General features: G+C 28.5%; 1 protein-coding gene across 1 annotated transcript in view; it reads right to left on the reverse strand.

Moving 5' to 3' along the window:
* LOC112681850 overlaps positions 1-17,778 on the reverse strand; it is a 43,937-nt gene that overhangs the window by 16,740 nt on the left and 9,419 nt on the right. The window contains exons 2-5 of the mRNA XM_025552174.1: positions 9,637-9,693; positions 2,100-2,156; positions 641-685; positions 413-469 (exon numbers count right to left, since the gene is read on the reverse strand). Coding sequence (XP_025407959.1) covers positions 413-469; positions 641-674 — 91 coding nt within the window. The 5' untranslated portion in view covers positions 675-685; positions 2,100-2,156; positions 9,637-9,693. The remainder of the gene's footprint in view (positions 1-412; positions 470-640; positions 686-2,099; positions 2,157-9,636; positions 9,694-17,778) is intronic.

Raw genomic sequence — 17,778 nt, forward strand, 5'->3', positions numbered from 1 at the left:
GTTAAAATATTTTCGGTAGATAGCATACTAAAACATCAAACGTGCGGTAGACAGCACTTATTGGACGAGTACCAAATAATATTGTTATTTTTATAATTTTGTAAATTATATTGTGTATATCTTATAACTTATTAGCTTTAATTTAGAATTAAAATGAAAATTTTAATAAATTTGTATGCAAAATACTTGATTAACTATTCAGATTAATTATCAGAATTATTCTGATGATCAAAATGTATCTAGATAAAGGTATCCATATTAGTAATAGATATATTAATTTAAGATAAATGTTTAGATACCTTGTAATTATTTATCAAAATAATATAAAATATATAACCTAACCTAACTATTTAGATAAATCCGAACACTGTATGTACAGCCTACATATGTTACATATGTTATAATAACTTACTGAGTAACTCAATTCTAATCATATAGTTTTCATAATTTTCATGTGGTTTAGGCAAACCTAAAAATAAAAAATAAAAATGAAATAATTTATATAATGGTTGGTCAGTTGTGATAGGTAACAGAATTATCTGGATAATAATACACGTTTTAAATACAATCGGTGAACATACATTTATTAGATTTTATCTTATTATATTATTTGATCAGATTTTATATAAAATTAACTTACTGAGCTTGAACGATTTGAATTCTTTCTTAGTCATCTTAGTTATTTCTAAAAATAATAAATTCAAACGGTAATTATAATTAATCGATTGAACAATGAACACTCGTATGTAAATGTGAACTACTTTAACACATTTTTAGCTCACAGCCAAAACTAAGTTTTAGTTTTAGTTCCGGCTACGATAGTACAGAGAGTAGAACGGACGACGCGACAAAAGAAAGCTACACCGGGGAAAAAAGACAGTAAATCGACGGGGCTACCAACGCCACCGCTCGACCGACCTGAGTATAGCTTTGATTGTCGTGCCGTTACGATGGTAGCCACAATGATCGTGATGAGATGACCACCACACATTTATTAATCTCATACATTGTTATTTTACAAGTTTGGTTTTTATCTTTTTTTTCGTCATATTATAATTTATAAGTGTTTTGAACAAATTATATCATGTTCTTGTATATTTTTTGGAAATTTACCTTCTATAGACTAGTTAAAATAATGAAGTAATTACCTAAATGTACCTAAATTATATTAATAATTGTTACTTTTTAACAAAAATATATTATATTTGTCGGTATAAGTAATGGCTAGTGCATTTTAGGAATATAACATTTTAAATTTCAATATAACTGTATTGCTATTTAAAAAACCTTTCAGAATTTATTTAAGTAAAAATCTAACTACAAACGTTTAAGTATTTTTTAAAGAATTAAAAAAAAAAATAGTGATATATAATATTACACCGTTCATAATTGTAATGTGAATATGTACTAGATATAATCTCTTTCATTACACCGATCATCTATGTTTAATTAAATCATCAGTTAAATAATATTACAGTAATTTGAGATGTCTTGAAACAACGTAATAAATTTAAAGTCTTCAATATAATATAATAGCTTTGTCATTAAAAATCTAGAAATCGAGATATTCAATGAATTAATGATGATGTAGAACTGGATTCCAGCATGTCTAATGACCATCATAGATTTTGAGATCTACCAATGTTATCGATGTACATTGAAAATAATTCCAATCCAATATGATACGATAGATGAAATAAATATAATACTGTTAAGAACCCCTTCTTGTAATAAAGTATTGCTTATTAGTTAGTAAGTACATAAATGCTGAGTCGCATTTTCATCGACAGCCGTCGTCATCGGTCTGCCGATGTAGCTCCGGCAGTCGAGTACAGTCAAGTATAAACAACATACGCAAGTCGTCCGCATTAATATTAATAATTAAAACTTAATACTGTGTCATTATGATAAATTAAAATATATAAATAGTTCGTCAGTTGCTGTGTTTTTTTGTGTTAAACATTCCTATTTACGAACATATTTGTCTTCCATTGGAGCTAACCAACGGGACATAACAATACAATAACTGCAATGGATATTATTTCATTCAACAAAATAAAGTGCATAATAAAGGTTAGATTAAATGTGTTAATACTTACTTAGGACATTGATCAAGAATTCAAATTGCTGTCTTTTGAAAATGTCTGATTGAAAATCTACAAAATAAATGAAAAAAATATAATTTTATATATAACGCTTCTCAAACAATATTTTTTTGAATATCGATATCTTTTAATTATCCGCGATATTGAAAACAAATTTAAATATTGATATCTCTACATCTCCTTAGGCACCAGATAATGGCAAAAGTTTATAATGAGCTATTATTAATAATTATTAATTAATAGGAGTCTCAAACGATATCGATATTGTTAGATTTTTTAAACTATTTTCGATATAGATATCAAGTACAAATATCATGATATATTTAATATCAATATTGAAAATATCGATATCTAATCGTAATGTAGGTATATAGAAAAAATTACTTAACGAGGAGTGGGGCGTTTATTAAGGATTTGTGTGTTAGTATTAGTACTTAGTAGTAAATTAATAATTATCGTTATTCATAAGCGAGTATAAAATGCATTGGGGATAAGGTACTCTTCCACTCGTACGCGCACGCATATGTTACATATGCGTCCACTGTTTAAGGTATAAAACTATAAACTATAAAATATAATATTTAATATTCATTATTTTTATTTACAATGTATAAGTCAGGGATGGCAAATCCATGGCACGCGAAAAGTTTTACTATTATATATTATATAATGTTACATATAGCTATAGCCTATAACTTATAATATTTGTTATCTAGAATAGCGGCTATATGTTCATGATATATATTATGGTTATCTCGTTTGGCCATTTGGTGCTTTGACACAAAAATAAAACCAGTCTGCTTTTAGCACTCATGCGTAGCACATTATTTTCACCTACCACACTCCTCCCACGATGCAACATGGCGCAGTCTAGAAGGATCTGAAAATTGTGTATTGTGTATTTGAATTTTGAATTATTGAACCATGGAGTACAATAAACCAGATGCGTTGGTTTTAACGGGTAATTTGTCAGAAAATTGGCGCGTTTTTCGTGAAGCGTTCGAGATTTACATTGAGGCGGCTGGTCTAACGACAGCGTCTAACAAAAATCAGGTGGCCATTTTTTTAACCTTGTTGGTAAAGAGGGCCTAGAGAGGTATAATACTCTCAAGTTTGAAAACGTCGAAGACAATAAGAAAATTGATCAAGTGTTAACCACGTTTCAAAATTATTGCAAACCAAAAAAAAAAAAAATTCTACACTCCAGGTATATATTTTATAAACGGTCTCAAAAAGCAAATGAGTCTATTGAGGAGTTCCTGTTAGCGTGTCGTGGTTTGATAAATGATTGTGAATTTAAATCTCATGAAGAAATTTTACGTGACAACATTTTTCTTGACACAAGAGATAGCGAGACTCGCGACAAGTTAATTAAGCAAGCTGATGTTACTCTTGAAGCTGCAATAGAAACTCTTCGTATTGCTGAAATTCAACGAAGAGAACTCAATCAAATGAAGGAGATTGATGAAAAACAAAATTCAGTTCATTCAAAAATATGTGGTGGTAAGTGTACATATCAAGCTCAATAGAACAACGGTAACAACGGACATCGTGGTCAATGTCAAACGAATCAACGACAGGCAAAAGGAAAAGGATATAGCCAACAGGAGGAGTCACCACAGGTTTTCAAAAATACGGGTAATATTTCTGTAAATAATAAAAAAAACGAATAATAATTGTAATCGGTCTGATAAATTATGTAAATATTGTAATTTTGTACACGACAAATGCAAATGTCCTGCGTATGGTAAAACATGTTTAAAATGTAACAAATTTAATCATTTTCAAAGTGTTTGTAAATCTGAGATTGCATTTGTTGAAAACGTTGATGGGCTGAGTAATGATAATTATTTTTGTTCTACGGTATATACAATGAATACTTTGGCTGTTTCCTGGTCTGAGACTATTCTTGTTGAAAATAAAGGTATTAATTTTAAACTGGATACTGGCTCTGATGTTAATCTACTGATCTTAAATGATTTTAACTTAATTAAAAATAATTGTCCTTTTAAAAACTTAGTAGTTAATAGGCAACCGATAAATTTACAGGCATATGGTGGTAGTAACATTAATACATATTTTATAGTTGATTTAAAAGTAAAATTATGAGAAAAAGAATATATTCTAAATTTTGTAATTGTTGATAATCATTGCAAGGCAATTTTAGGTCTGCATAGCTGTATACATTTAGGGCTTATAAATAAAGTAGAAAATGTTGATAAGATATTAAGTCGTAATGATGTACTGGAGAATTATTGCACGGTTTTTACAGGTCTTGGTAACTTTCCCGATGAATATAGCATACAATTAAAGCCTAATGCAATACCTGTTACGAATGTTCCACATAGAGTTCCTATTAGTATCCAAGATAAGTTGAAATGTGAATTACATCGATTAGTGTCAGAAAAAATAATTAGAGAAATAAATGAGCCGACTGAGTGAGTAAATAGATTAGTGATTGTTGAAAAGAAAAATGGAAGTATGAGATTATGTCTTGATCCACGCGATCTAAATGAAAATATAATTCGTGAATATTGTGTAATCCCTACATTATCAGACTTATCGTCAAAGCTGAAAAATGCAAAGGTCTTTTCTGTTTTTGATTTGTAAGATGATTTTTGGCAAATAAAATTAGATTTAGAGAGTTCTAAAATATGCACGTTTGGTACTATGTTTGGTACTTTTTGTTTTAATAGACTTCCTTTGGAATAAATAATGCAGCTGAAATATGTCAAAAATGGAATATGAAAGTGTTTGGAGGTATTGAAAATGTATTTATATATCTTGATGATATTTTAATTTTTGTTGACACTGAGGCTCAACATGATTGTGCATTAAAACAGGTTTTAGATTTGGTTATGAAAAATAATATTAAATTTAATAAAAACAAAATTCAATATAAGGTAGATAAAGTTAATTATCTTGGACATATATTTTCATATGAAGGCATGAAATTAGATAGTGATCGTATTAAGTCTATTTTCGAGTATGAGATACCAAAAACTATAAAAGATTTACAAAGATTCTTAGGTATGGTTAATTATGTCGGAAATTTTATTCCTAATTTGGCAATGTTGATTAAACCACTAAGAGATCTTCTTAAAAAGAATAATGAGTTTGTATGGACATCAATACATAATGAGTGTGTAAATAAACTTAAAACAATAATTGCTAGTCCCTCTGTATTTAGAAACTACGATAACACAAAAGAAGTGATAATACAGACAGATAGTAGTAAATTTGCCATTGGATGTGTTTTGTTACAAGAAGGCAGACCAGTCTATTTTAAATCGAAAAACTTATCAGAAACCGAAATTAACTACGGACAGGTTGATAAGGAATTTCTGTCAGTCTTATCTGTGTGTAAGGTATTTCATCATTATATTTATGGTAGGCGCGTGACAGTTCAAACCGATCACCTTCCTTTAATTTCGCTAATGAAAAAGAACATAAAAGACATTCCGTCTAAAAGGCTTCAATGCATTAAGGTCAAATTATCACGATATGATATTAATCTTATACATGTACCGGGGAAAGAAATGTTTATCGCAGATGCATTAAGTCGAGCGTGTATATTGTCTCAAGATAACGATGTTAATATCGATGTCTCCGATGTAGTCCATTCAATTAATATGTCTATAAATATTCGAAATGAGTTTGTACACGAAACAATTAAAGATGATTTATTAAAACAATTAGTATACGTGTGCAAGAATGGCTAGCCTAACCAGAACAATAAGGTCTCACGTGAGCTTAAATCATACTTTAATATGCGTTACCAAATATCATTTGAGGACGATTTACTTTTTCTTAATAATCGTGTGTTTGTCCCTATGAGGTTACAGAATAAAATTTAAACTACACGAAGCTCATTTTGGAATTTGTAAAACTAAAACGAGAGCACGTTCTTTATTTTATTGGAATGGTTTAGATAAAGATATCGAGGAATATATTGGTAACTGTCAGGGTTGCCAACCGTCCCGATTTTTGCGGGACATTCACGATTTTGAGATTTTTTTCCCGCGTCCCGATCAAAATTTATGCGGGACATGTTTTTTCCGGGACATAAGGAAATTACTAAGAAACTAAACCATTTATAATCAACGATAAAATGTTTCATTCGTTATCGAGTAAAAAGCAATAATCTATTATTATATTTATAGATACTATGGCATTTGAACATTACAGTTATTACTTATTTATAAATAATATCTAACCAATTACCAAGATATACGTAGATATGTTTATTTTATCTGTATAGTAATCAGTAATAGCGTTTTATTATAATGTGCCAATGTTACTATTATGTTTGAAAAAGCAAGTAAATTACTTCAAAAGTCTGAGACGAGTTCCCCCGAGATATTTTATATTATGAATGAGTTAAAAACTAATATTTCAACTCGCATAAATGAAAAGTTTTATGGCTCAAATTTCATCACATGTAAGAATAAATTATCAGTATCTAACATAAATACTATAAAAAAAGACTTTGATATGTTCTACAACACTGCATTAACTTATTTATCTAATCATTTTGATTATGAATATTCGCCACTAAAATTTTTGGAACCACTTTGCTTAAAATCAAATTTGTTACTTTATCAAGATATTGCAAAAATAATTGAAGTATTTGGACTAGTTGATGTAATTTCTTTAGATGAAATATTTGAAGAATTTACAATTATCAAGCCTGCTATACCAACAGTTAGCTTCAAAAATAATTTAACTGTTTATGAAAAATGGTTAGAACTTTTATCAATTCAGAAATTAAAAAATTTTGAAATATTATTAGAATTTATTCTAAGTATTCCACCATCTAATTCTCATGTAGAGAGGGTTTTTTCGATGATGAAACTAAAATGGACAGATGTTAGAAATCGTTGTTCAGTGGACTTAATAAAAAACGAATTAATGATAACACTGAATATATTGCCTTCCACAAATAGTTCCTGTACTGATTTCGTGAACTTAGTGAAAGATGATACAGCTTTTTTGAATGCCGTGAAGAGCCAGAAAAAATACAATTGGAAAAATTAATAATTATTTACAATTTATAATTTATAATACTTTTTTTTTATTAAAAATTCCGTCTAAAATATTATATTATTATTATTATTATTTTATTAAACATTATGTTTGTTATACAATTTATAATAATAAAGTATATACATATAGAGAGCAAATATATCCATACTTATATCTTATATTATAATATGTTATGCCAGAAATGATTGCCTTTATAATATATTAAAACCTTAAAAAAATGTTCTCATATTGGAAAAAAGTCCCGATTTTTTTAACTGGATAGTTGGCAACCCTGGTAACTGTGCAGTATGTAATAAATTTAGGAGCGAGAATACTAAAGACAATATGATATGTCAAGAAGTTCCTAATCTACCTTTTGAGAAAGTTGCATGTGATATTTTGGATTATGGGAAAGATACTTACCTAGTACTAGTTGTTTAATATTCCGGTTGGCTTGAATTAAATTATTTATCTTCTAAAACCTCAAGTCAAATAATTAAAATACTAAGTTATTTTTTCGATACATGGGATTCCAAAGCAACTAGTGGCAGACAATATGCCTTTTAATTCTAACGAATTTCAGAATTTTGCGACTAATTGGGAATTTATTATAACTACGTCAAGCCCTAGATACCCAAAATCTAACGAACTTGCGGAAAAAGGTGCAAGTATTGCGAAATCAATACTAAAAAGATCGGATGAAGGTAAAGTTGATAAGCAACTAATGTTGTTAGAATATCGTAACAGTGCTATTGTAATTGGTTCTAAGTTTTCCCCAGCACAACTTTTAATGAGTCGCATTTTAAGACCGAAAATTCCAATCTTAAACAACTCTCTAAAGCCTACTTTAGTAAATAATTTTAATTTAGTACGTGAAAATAAGAATGTAAAAACAAAACTATATTACGATAGAAATGCTAAAGTTAAAAATAATAATGATTTTCAACGGGGCCAAAAAATTATGTTTAGAGATCTATTAACTAAAACGTGGAAGCCAGGTAAAATCATCAATAAATATAATACGCTTAGATCATATGTTTTTAGTGATGACACGGGTAATAATAAACGACGAAATATTGTACATTTAAGGCCTGCCGGTAAACAGCTCAGGAATAATTGGATAAAGATAATAACGTTGTTTTGAAGCCTAGTTGGATACGTAAGCGACATATTGTACCTACAACTAAGCTTAATTTGTAATTTGTATTTTGATTATATATATATATAAAAAGGGAGGTGTTACATATAGCTATAGCCTATAACTTATAATATTTGTTATCTAGAATAGCGGCTATATGTTCATTATATATATATATATATATATATATTATGGTTATCTCGTTTGGCCATTTGGTGCTTTGACACAAAAATAAAACCAGTCTGCTTTTAGCACTCATGCGTAGCACGTTATTTTCACCTACCACACTCCTCCCACGATGCAACACATAATATATAATATTATAGGACCTATAATATAATATAATATAAATAATTAATAAAGCAATATTATTATAATTATTATTATTATTATTTATTATATATTATTATTGTTATATACCTAAACTAACCTTTTTGACTAATACATTAATTATACAATCAAATTATAATATAACAAAATATAATATTTTTAATATTTATTTTTTTCATGGCACGCTCTATAAAAAAAAAAAAAAGGTAATTTTGGTACGCAGTGTTCATAAGGTTTGCCATCCCTGGTATATGTCTATCGGATCTAGTATTACGTCACTATAAGTAGCTCATTGGAAATTTTTATTTTATTAATATTCACATATTCTCTAAGCCCACTTTTTTAATTTTTAATTTGTTCATAGAACACAGATATTTCATATGAAGATGAAAGTGTAGAAAAAAATAAAAATAAAATGCACACAGAATAAATCATACCAAAAGGATATGGTGGATTTTTTTATTTTAATTAATTTACTTTATATTCATATTTATAATATTTATTATTTTTAAATAATAAATTTAAAAAAATTGATCTCTACTTTATTTATTTTTTTTTTTTTATTGCATTTTATACTTTGATAAATCATCGATACCGATATTTTGAATTTTCGATTTATATCTAGGTATGTACTAGGTATAAATATTAGAAAGTAATAAGTACTAAATAGAAACAAATCGGTTTTTCGATATATCGATTTTTTAATATGTCGATATTTCGATGCTGTGATAAAATATTGGTTGTATTAATTCGATATCGATATTTAAAAATATATCGTTTGAGACCCCTATTAATTAATATATTAATAATAAAAAAAAACAATAACAATGTTTATGAATTAAATAAAATTAATATATTGATAATAAAATACAATAACTATTTTAACGAATTAAAAGAACAATATTAAATTCATGAACAGTAAGGATAAATAACTTAAGTACAAACACTACAAATAAATTCATTGTGTCATTAGTCAGATTTTATTTCCGTTATTATTTTCATTCAACTTTCTTATAAAATTAAACGAAAATTACTTACCCAATGAATCGATACGATCGGAATATTCTTTATAAATTTCATCTGGTAATGGATAAACTAAAAAAAGAACAATAATTTTCATTAGTATTCCTCTTATTTACAAAATATGTATATACCTATATACTTATTAATTATAATTAAAAAATATAATACGTCTTATTATATCTAAAAGATATTCATAATTTAATTCAACCAGGTTATTGGAATAAGTGATACAACTATACCCAAGGCCATAACTGGGGGGGGGTCCTGGGGTCCGGACCCCTCCCGAAATGTTCAAAAGTAAAAACATTTTAGCGGTGAATATAGTTTATTGACTATAAATTGTGTTAAATAATAATGTTAGACTCCCCCCGAAATTTTTTTCCAGTTACGGCCTTGACTATACCTATGTGATTGTACTGTATAATGATTATACGGTTTTTTTACTCGTTATCGGTAAGTGAAGAGTAAGAACAAAATATATATTTAGGCAGTCTAAATCAGGGTCAGGAATCGAACCGAAAAGAACCGGTTCTGAACCAGGAACCTTTTAAATAATAGGAACCAATACCGGAACACGGGCGTATTTTAGGGAGGGGCAAAGGGGTCGATCACCCCCCCCCCCTGAATCCGCATTTAAGGTATCGATTATATGTGAGTTGCACGTTTCAAATATTTTTAATGTGGATCATTTTTTTAACAAAATCAAATAAGTTAACAATTTTAATTTTCTATAAAAATATTGGTTATAACATACGAATGAGTGATAAGAAAAATTACAGAAAAACATATTTTACACGTTTAGTGCCGCGGTTGACAAATGTTATGCTCATTTTTATGGTCCTATAATTCACTCGGTTTACAGAGCAATTATCTATCATTATTCAGCGAAATAACTTAATTTAAACTGTGTATTTGGATTTCGTTTACGTTTATTTTTAGCAATGTTATGGTTATTCTTTTCTCGGAAAATATCGATGAAGGCGACCTGCCGTGACGATGTATTTTTGTAGCTTATTTCTTGGTTTATGTCTTAATGATTCGTACACATTCACAGTTATAATGGTTATTACATAATATATTTAATTTTATATAAATATAGTTTTTGTACAGCGAAACTTGTGTAATTGTATTGTTAATTTGTATTAAGAAATAAAAATCAGTTGAATTTTTATATATTATATATTATTTATATATTTTATTTCATAATATTCAATACAAGTTCAACAAAACGATTTATACATTTATTATATTTATCATTCATCAAATAATAAATAATAATAAATTTAGATGGTAAAAAGTATGGTCTTGCGTTGATGGCCAACGTCGACACGTAGTTAACCGACGTTTTAAGCGGTCTAGTTTAGGCGCGGCTACAAGGGCTTAGCTTTTTGAGTGCTACTGTCGCGTGTACGCGACAATAGTCTATTTCTTAGGTGTGGTACTGTTGCGTATACGATTTTGCTCTATTAAAAAATAAAGTGTAATTATTACATTAACAAAATATGCAGTGCTATCTAGGGAAAAAAGTAACAAATCAGTTGAAAAAAAATTGTTTCCTTCAATTCCAAAGATATTTTGAATGAATTTATATTTTGTCATTTCCAGTGATTACCAAAAAACAAATATGATACTGCATCCGTGACAATGATAATAATTTTTATTGTTTTTGACGGTTATCTACAAATAAATTTGTTCTCACATCTAGGTAAATTTTTATTGTTTGTACTACGAAAAAAAGGAATATTATACGTAATATTTGAACGGTTTATACGGATATGCGTAAGATTTGAGAACCACTGGTTTAGAAAAATAAAAAATTGAATAACTCGGTCAAAAATTAATTATTTTTTTTTTAAACATTTTTTCTTCGGAATATATGTTAATTAAACTTTTTGTAAGGAGAAATTTAAAATTCTTGAAAAATTTAAAATTTATTCAGCACAGCACACATTATAGAGAAATTTATTTCAGCATTGAAAGGGTTAGTGATGTGTCGTTCGCGAACGAACGGGTCATTGATATAAACCAAAAGATCTGGATCACTAAAGCCCGACCCGGTCGTTTGTCAAATATTTTGTTGTTGGTTCAGTGGATATCACTGAAAAAATTCTGGATATTGGGTATTTGTATGCGTATTTTCGTATCAGTTACCCAGTGTGCAAGAAAAGTTACATAACATCGCCTCTATGTTGAATTTGTGTTTCATAGAAAATATTCCCAAATAATATTTATGTGATATTGCATGTGGTTTGCCTAGAAATAATGTTTCATAAGTTACTGAAAAACATAGTATATCTGTTTAAAATTTACTCAGATACCACAAATACAAATTAACACAAATGCGATGTTATTCTACAATTGTTTTATAGAAATATATATTTATATACTTTTTCTGGGGGTTTTTACGCCTTCAATAGTTAATGTTATCAGACGACGTGTGACGACCTCAGTTGACTAGCAACTATGAACAGCTGCATGTCCCCAGCCCCCCCACCACGGACTTTCGACTTCAAATTTTTACAGTCGTTTGTGCTTCGTTTGTGCTTCGTTTGTGCTTGTTTGTGCTTTTATTCCCGTCGTTTGCGCTTACCCCGTTTCCGAGTTATTGAACTTTCTAGGTGGGGGTGCTGGGGACATGCTCAGCCCCCCACTACCTCGGACTTTCGAGTTCAAATTTTTACAGTCGTTTGAATTTCGTTTGTGCTTGTTTGTGCTTTTATTCCCATCGTTTGTGCTTAACCCATTTCCGAGATGTTAAACATTGAAGGAGGGAGGGGCCTAAGGACTTAGCCTCCCCACTAACCAATTTTTTTATTTCTTATTGATCTGTTCGTTTATTCCACGTTTGTGCAGATTTGTGATCAAACTTCAGCAGAAAATTCTGATTTACTTGGGATTTTTTTATAATCACCCACTTTATTTCTTTTTTTTAAATTAATTTGCGTAGAAAAATTTAAATATTTGATATTTTTACGTGTATTTTAAAACAATAAGAGCTCTTCTCACCAAAACCCCGAAGCGATATAATAATTATTGATGAATTTTCGTTTTGAAAAAAACTTCTATGATAATATTATAACACGTTTTTAAAATTGTATGAAACCTTTTTTATTTTGTCATTTTTAAATTTGGATTGACGTTTAAGCGACCATTTTATCCGACCACGGAATTTTAGATCTGGCAGGCTTAAAGTATTAAAAATACTTTTAAAATACTATTTTAAAAATGTATTTTATGAATACTTACAAAGTATTTGAATACAAATCCAAGTTTTTTTTTTAATTTTATGCTATATTATATATGTATTGTACACCAGTATAGATAACTATTATGTTACTACTTTCCATGAATCTTAACAATTATTATAACATGTCTGACTATTTAGAGATAAATACATGTTCACATATTTCATTCTGCATTCACATAGATTTTAACTAATAATGATTAAATTTCAATGAAAAAAATATAATAAAAATTGGTAATATTACTGTTAATATGGAACTATTTTAAATTTATTAGATTTTCAGTTTTCTTAAAAAATTCCAAAACAGTATCTACTCGTTGTAACGAAAACTTCTCAAACAAAGCTATTAACATTCATACACTCTGTAATGAAACAACGGTAGACATACCTACAGTATCTACAACTATTGAAATAGTTAGACCAATGATAAAAGACCGGGCGCTAAAAATAAAACTTACTAAATTATCTAATCTATTATTCCAATCAACACCTCAAGAATAAAAATATATTAATAATAACCAAAAATAAAACAAGACAGACAAATAATACGTAATCTTACATGATAATTTAAAAACTGAACCAAATTAAAGAACAACCACAATATAAAAAATTAAAAATAAAAGAAAATAAAAATAATGAGTATAAATAATATACAATGGAACATAAATGGACTCGTTAAAAAACCCAACGATATTAAAATAGTTAATCAAATCCACAACCCGACCATTATATGCCTGCAAGAGACGAACTTAAAAGACAGTTATACACTTCACATAAAGAATTTCAACACGTACATCTTCAACAGAACACAATGCAACCGCGCAAGTGGAGGAGTAGCTATACTAATAAGATCAGAATTTCCTAGCTCTCAAATCCCAATATAAACCTCAATAGAAGTAGTAGCTGCAACTATCCAACTAGAGACTAAAATCACAATCTGCAATGTATACATACTAAATCAGAAAACATTCGAAGCCTCTGACATAGAACACATAATCCAACAACTACCAACTCCCTTCCTCATACTGGGGGACTTTAACAGTCACAGCGCGCACTGGGGATCTGACAAAACAAACGGTAGAGGTAAACAAATTGAAAAGATCCTAGAAACCGACAACATCACCTTACTAAATAATGGTGAACCTACACGCCTAAACCCAGCCAATGGAACATTTTCATCGATAGACCTCTCGTTAAGATTCAAAACCAAATATCGTCTTTAGAACTCCAATCTCAATCAATCACTATGATTTGGATCCCAAGCCACATTGGAATCCAAGGAAATGAATTAGCAGACACATACGCCAAACAAGCCATTACCTCTCCTGATGCACATCAAATTAATATCCATACCCTACAAGACAGCAAAAACATAATTAACAAATTTATAACAAATCAATGGAAACAGATATGGCAAATAATGCACACCAAACTTAATGAGATAACACCCTCAATATATCCATGGCCAGTTACATCTTTACCTCGTAGGCAAGAAGTAATCCTCAACAGATTAAGAATTGGCCACACATGATTGACCCACGGACACCTCAAGAACAGAACGGATCCTGCCCTATGCCCTACCTGTGGAGTAACTCTCACAGTCAAACATGTAATTTGCAACTGCCTAAAATATAGAGACATCAAGGACAGTCTAGAAATATCCGACAACCTCCAGCAAGCACTAAGTCCAAATCCAGAAAATGTTTACAAAATTTTTAAATTTTTAAAATTAACAAAAATGTACAATTTAATTTAATATAACTACTTATGTATTCAGTTGTACCTCCCTTCAATATGTAAATATAACTTTAGATTAAAAAGCCAATAACCATTGTAGTTGTGGCTTTATCAATAATAATAATAAAAAAAAAAAAAAAACTATTATATTACATTATATTTGAAAATATGTACAAATTAAAGTTTTATATCCAGAATAAAAATTGTAAAAATGTGTTTTATTTTACTATTACAGACTACATACTATAAACTAATGCGTATTTGTGGTTAATAAAAATTATAAATTATTTAATTATGTTATTATTTATTCCTCAACAATCTATTTCTTCGATATAACCTATTATTGATTGAATAACGATTTATCTTTAATAAAAATAAAAAATGTACCTACATTAAACAACATTGAATACAATAATTAATATATCAGGTATTTCAAATGCCTTTTTTTTCGTTATCTAGTAAATAGTTAGTAGTAGCTCAGTAGGTTAGGCGTCCCCCATTTATACGTTAGGATAAATAGGTAGGTAAGATCAAATCCCAGCGACGAACAATTAGTGCGATAAAAGTTTTATTTTTATTTAATTTTATAGTAGATTTAGCTCTTTAAATATCAAATTACAATGTGTAGCAACATCGTTATGAAATTACATTCCTTTTCATGTTATTTGGTAATATTACTTTGATGTTATTTTAAAACATCTCTACCATATTGCCTGAATGACAGCGGTTATGAGCATTAGCAATCACATATATATTTCAACTACATTAATACAACTTAAAATGTGATGTTACATGTTCCTATGAAATATCACTTGAATATCTATGGAATATGACATTGCACAGTGGGTATTACCAGTTGTATTTTAATAATACTACGGTGTTTTAATGTATCGTTCGCGAACGAACGGATGGTATTGAATGGGTCATTGATATGATCCCTTACCAATTTGCGTGTTTCCCGACCCTAGTACGTTTCAGCGCGAGGGGCGGAGCCAAAACCACTCGGCATAATGTGTACATGATTTTACCAATCCTAATCTAATTCAACGCGAGGCACTAAACTCACATAGAGTTCGTAATTTTAATATAAACACTTAAAACAAATATAATATTTCAGTGAAAATTGTCTAAAGCGGAATCGTATGGGACCCACAAAAATTCCCGCTTTAAGCAGTTTTCCGCTTTATTCAACAAAACGGAAAAAATCCGGCTTATTCAATTCAAATAAATACCAAAGAATATTTTTTCAAATTATTGTTTTAAATAATATAATTCATTAAAATTTAATTAAAATATAGGTTATACAATTCATTAAATTTAAACTGTAATATAGGTTTTTATTACATATTACATACTAAGGTAGTTAAATATGACATATAAACATTTAGAATTTCCAAAAATGATGAAGAGTTTTTTGTTTTGTCATGGTTGCCGCTATTTTTTCTTTTGTGTTATATTTTGGCATTATAATATTTAATATGATGAACGGAAGATAAAATTAAAGGTGTACGAACGACTGTTGGTGTAAAACTGTTTCAGTTACAAAGAAGAAAGTTCGTATCGTTTATGCGATAATATGCATTGTATGTACATATACTTTACGAATTGTACAGAACAATTTTATCTTCTTTATCTATCACTATTGTAAAGGATGTACATTGTACATAGTCATATAGATTATAAGTTTTAGTAATAATAATAAATAAAATACATTAGGTAAATAACAAAATAAAATAAATAAAAACCTAATATAAATTAATATTTTTAATCAGGTTGAGTACGTTTTATACAGCGTTGTAGTATAAAATGTTTGGTTATCTCATAGTGTTTGTAATAATATTAATAAAAATAGGAATAATAATAATTATTATAATTATAAGTAAAATATTTTAATCAGGTTGTGTTGCATAGTGTTTTTGCTATTTGCTTAAAACACATAGGTTAAAAACTTAGCTGAATAATCAAATTGGCCAACAAAGACTGACCAGTTAGGCTTTAATGAATATCCATCAAGATATAATTTTGATGTCAGCAAAATTATTGATCGTTTTTCAAAGTCAAAAAGAAACCTCGATTTTGTTATTTAATCAAAATATTAGTAAAGTTTACTTGATTAGTTTGATTGTTAAATTTTTTAAAAATCTTTCAAATAAGATGTATTAACAGGATACTATTTGTACCTATAAATTAATATTGTACTGTATAATAATACTTATTTACTTTTTTTTTTCATGTGAGGACCCCTTATTAAAATTTCCCGGTAGACCAAAAATGACCCATCCACCCATGGATAAATTATTACATAATATTATTTGATATCCTATAGCAATTATTTATATAGATTAGGTATTTAGAATACTTAGATACAATATCACATAATAACATGAATTATGATAGTTATTAGTTATATCATAAATCGTAGATAATGGTGTTAATGTATATAACTGTATACTATAACTATTTAACGGTCACGCATGTTATAATTCGTATACGCGTGTTTTTTAATTAAATCGTTTAAGTTCATACGTGACAAATCACCACAACGTGGGTGCGTGATAACTTCAAGCGTTCGGCATACGATTCGCGTGGCTATAAATACTGAATTGAGCTTTTTGACAGGTCTATACTTTGTGAAAAATCAAATAAAACACAAGCGTAACTTTTAAAACACAGACAGATGTTAAAAAATAACTACTCAAAAGTCGATTCTAAGTGGATCCGGCATTAGATTAAGAAAAAAAAACCACAAATATTAACCCTGCGCTACTACCCCACACAATAGTTACACTGTTACTACTCAGGGTCCCTTGGATCCATTTTCTAAAATTTACCTTAAATATGATTATTATTTAACTCTAATAATCAATTATACTTCTAAATCATTTATTTGAAATAAAACAAACAGTTTTCTTTATTATTTATAATGTATATGTATGATTAGCATGAAATAAATAGTACTTCGTTTTATATAAAAAAAAAAAAAAATTCAAACTAAAATTTAAAATAAGAACCATATAATAAGCCATAACATATGTAACATAAAATAAACTATTTCTTTTTTTATTTATAACGTATGTGTGTTATGAATTTTTATACACATACAACATATTATAATACACATAATATCATATTGGTTCCTTAGACCAAAATACAATAACACTAATACTACTATGGGT

Source organism: Sipha flava, unplaced genomic scaffold (assembly GCF_003268045.1).
Source record: "Sipha flava isolate LNK unplaced genomic scaffold, YSA_version1 197_pilon_pilon, whole genome shotgun sequence".
Lineage (NCBI taxonomy): Eukaryota > Metazoa > Arthropoda > Insecta > Hemiptera > Aphididae > Sipha > Sipha flava.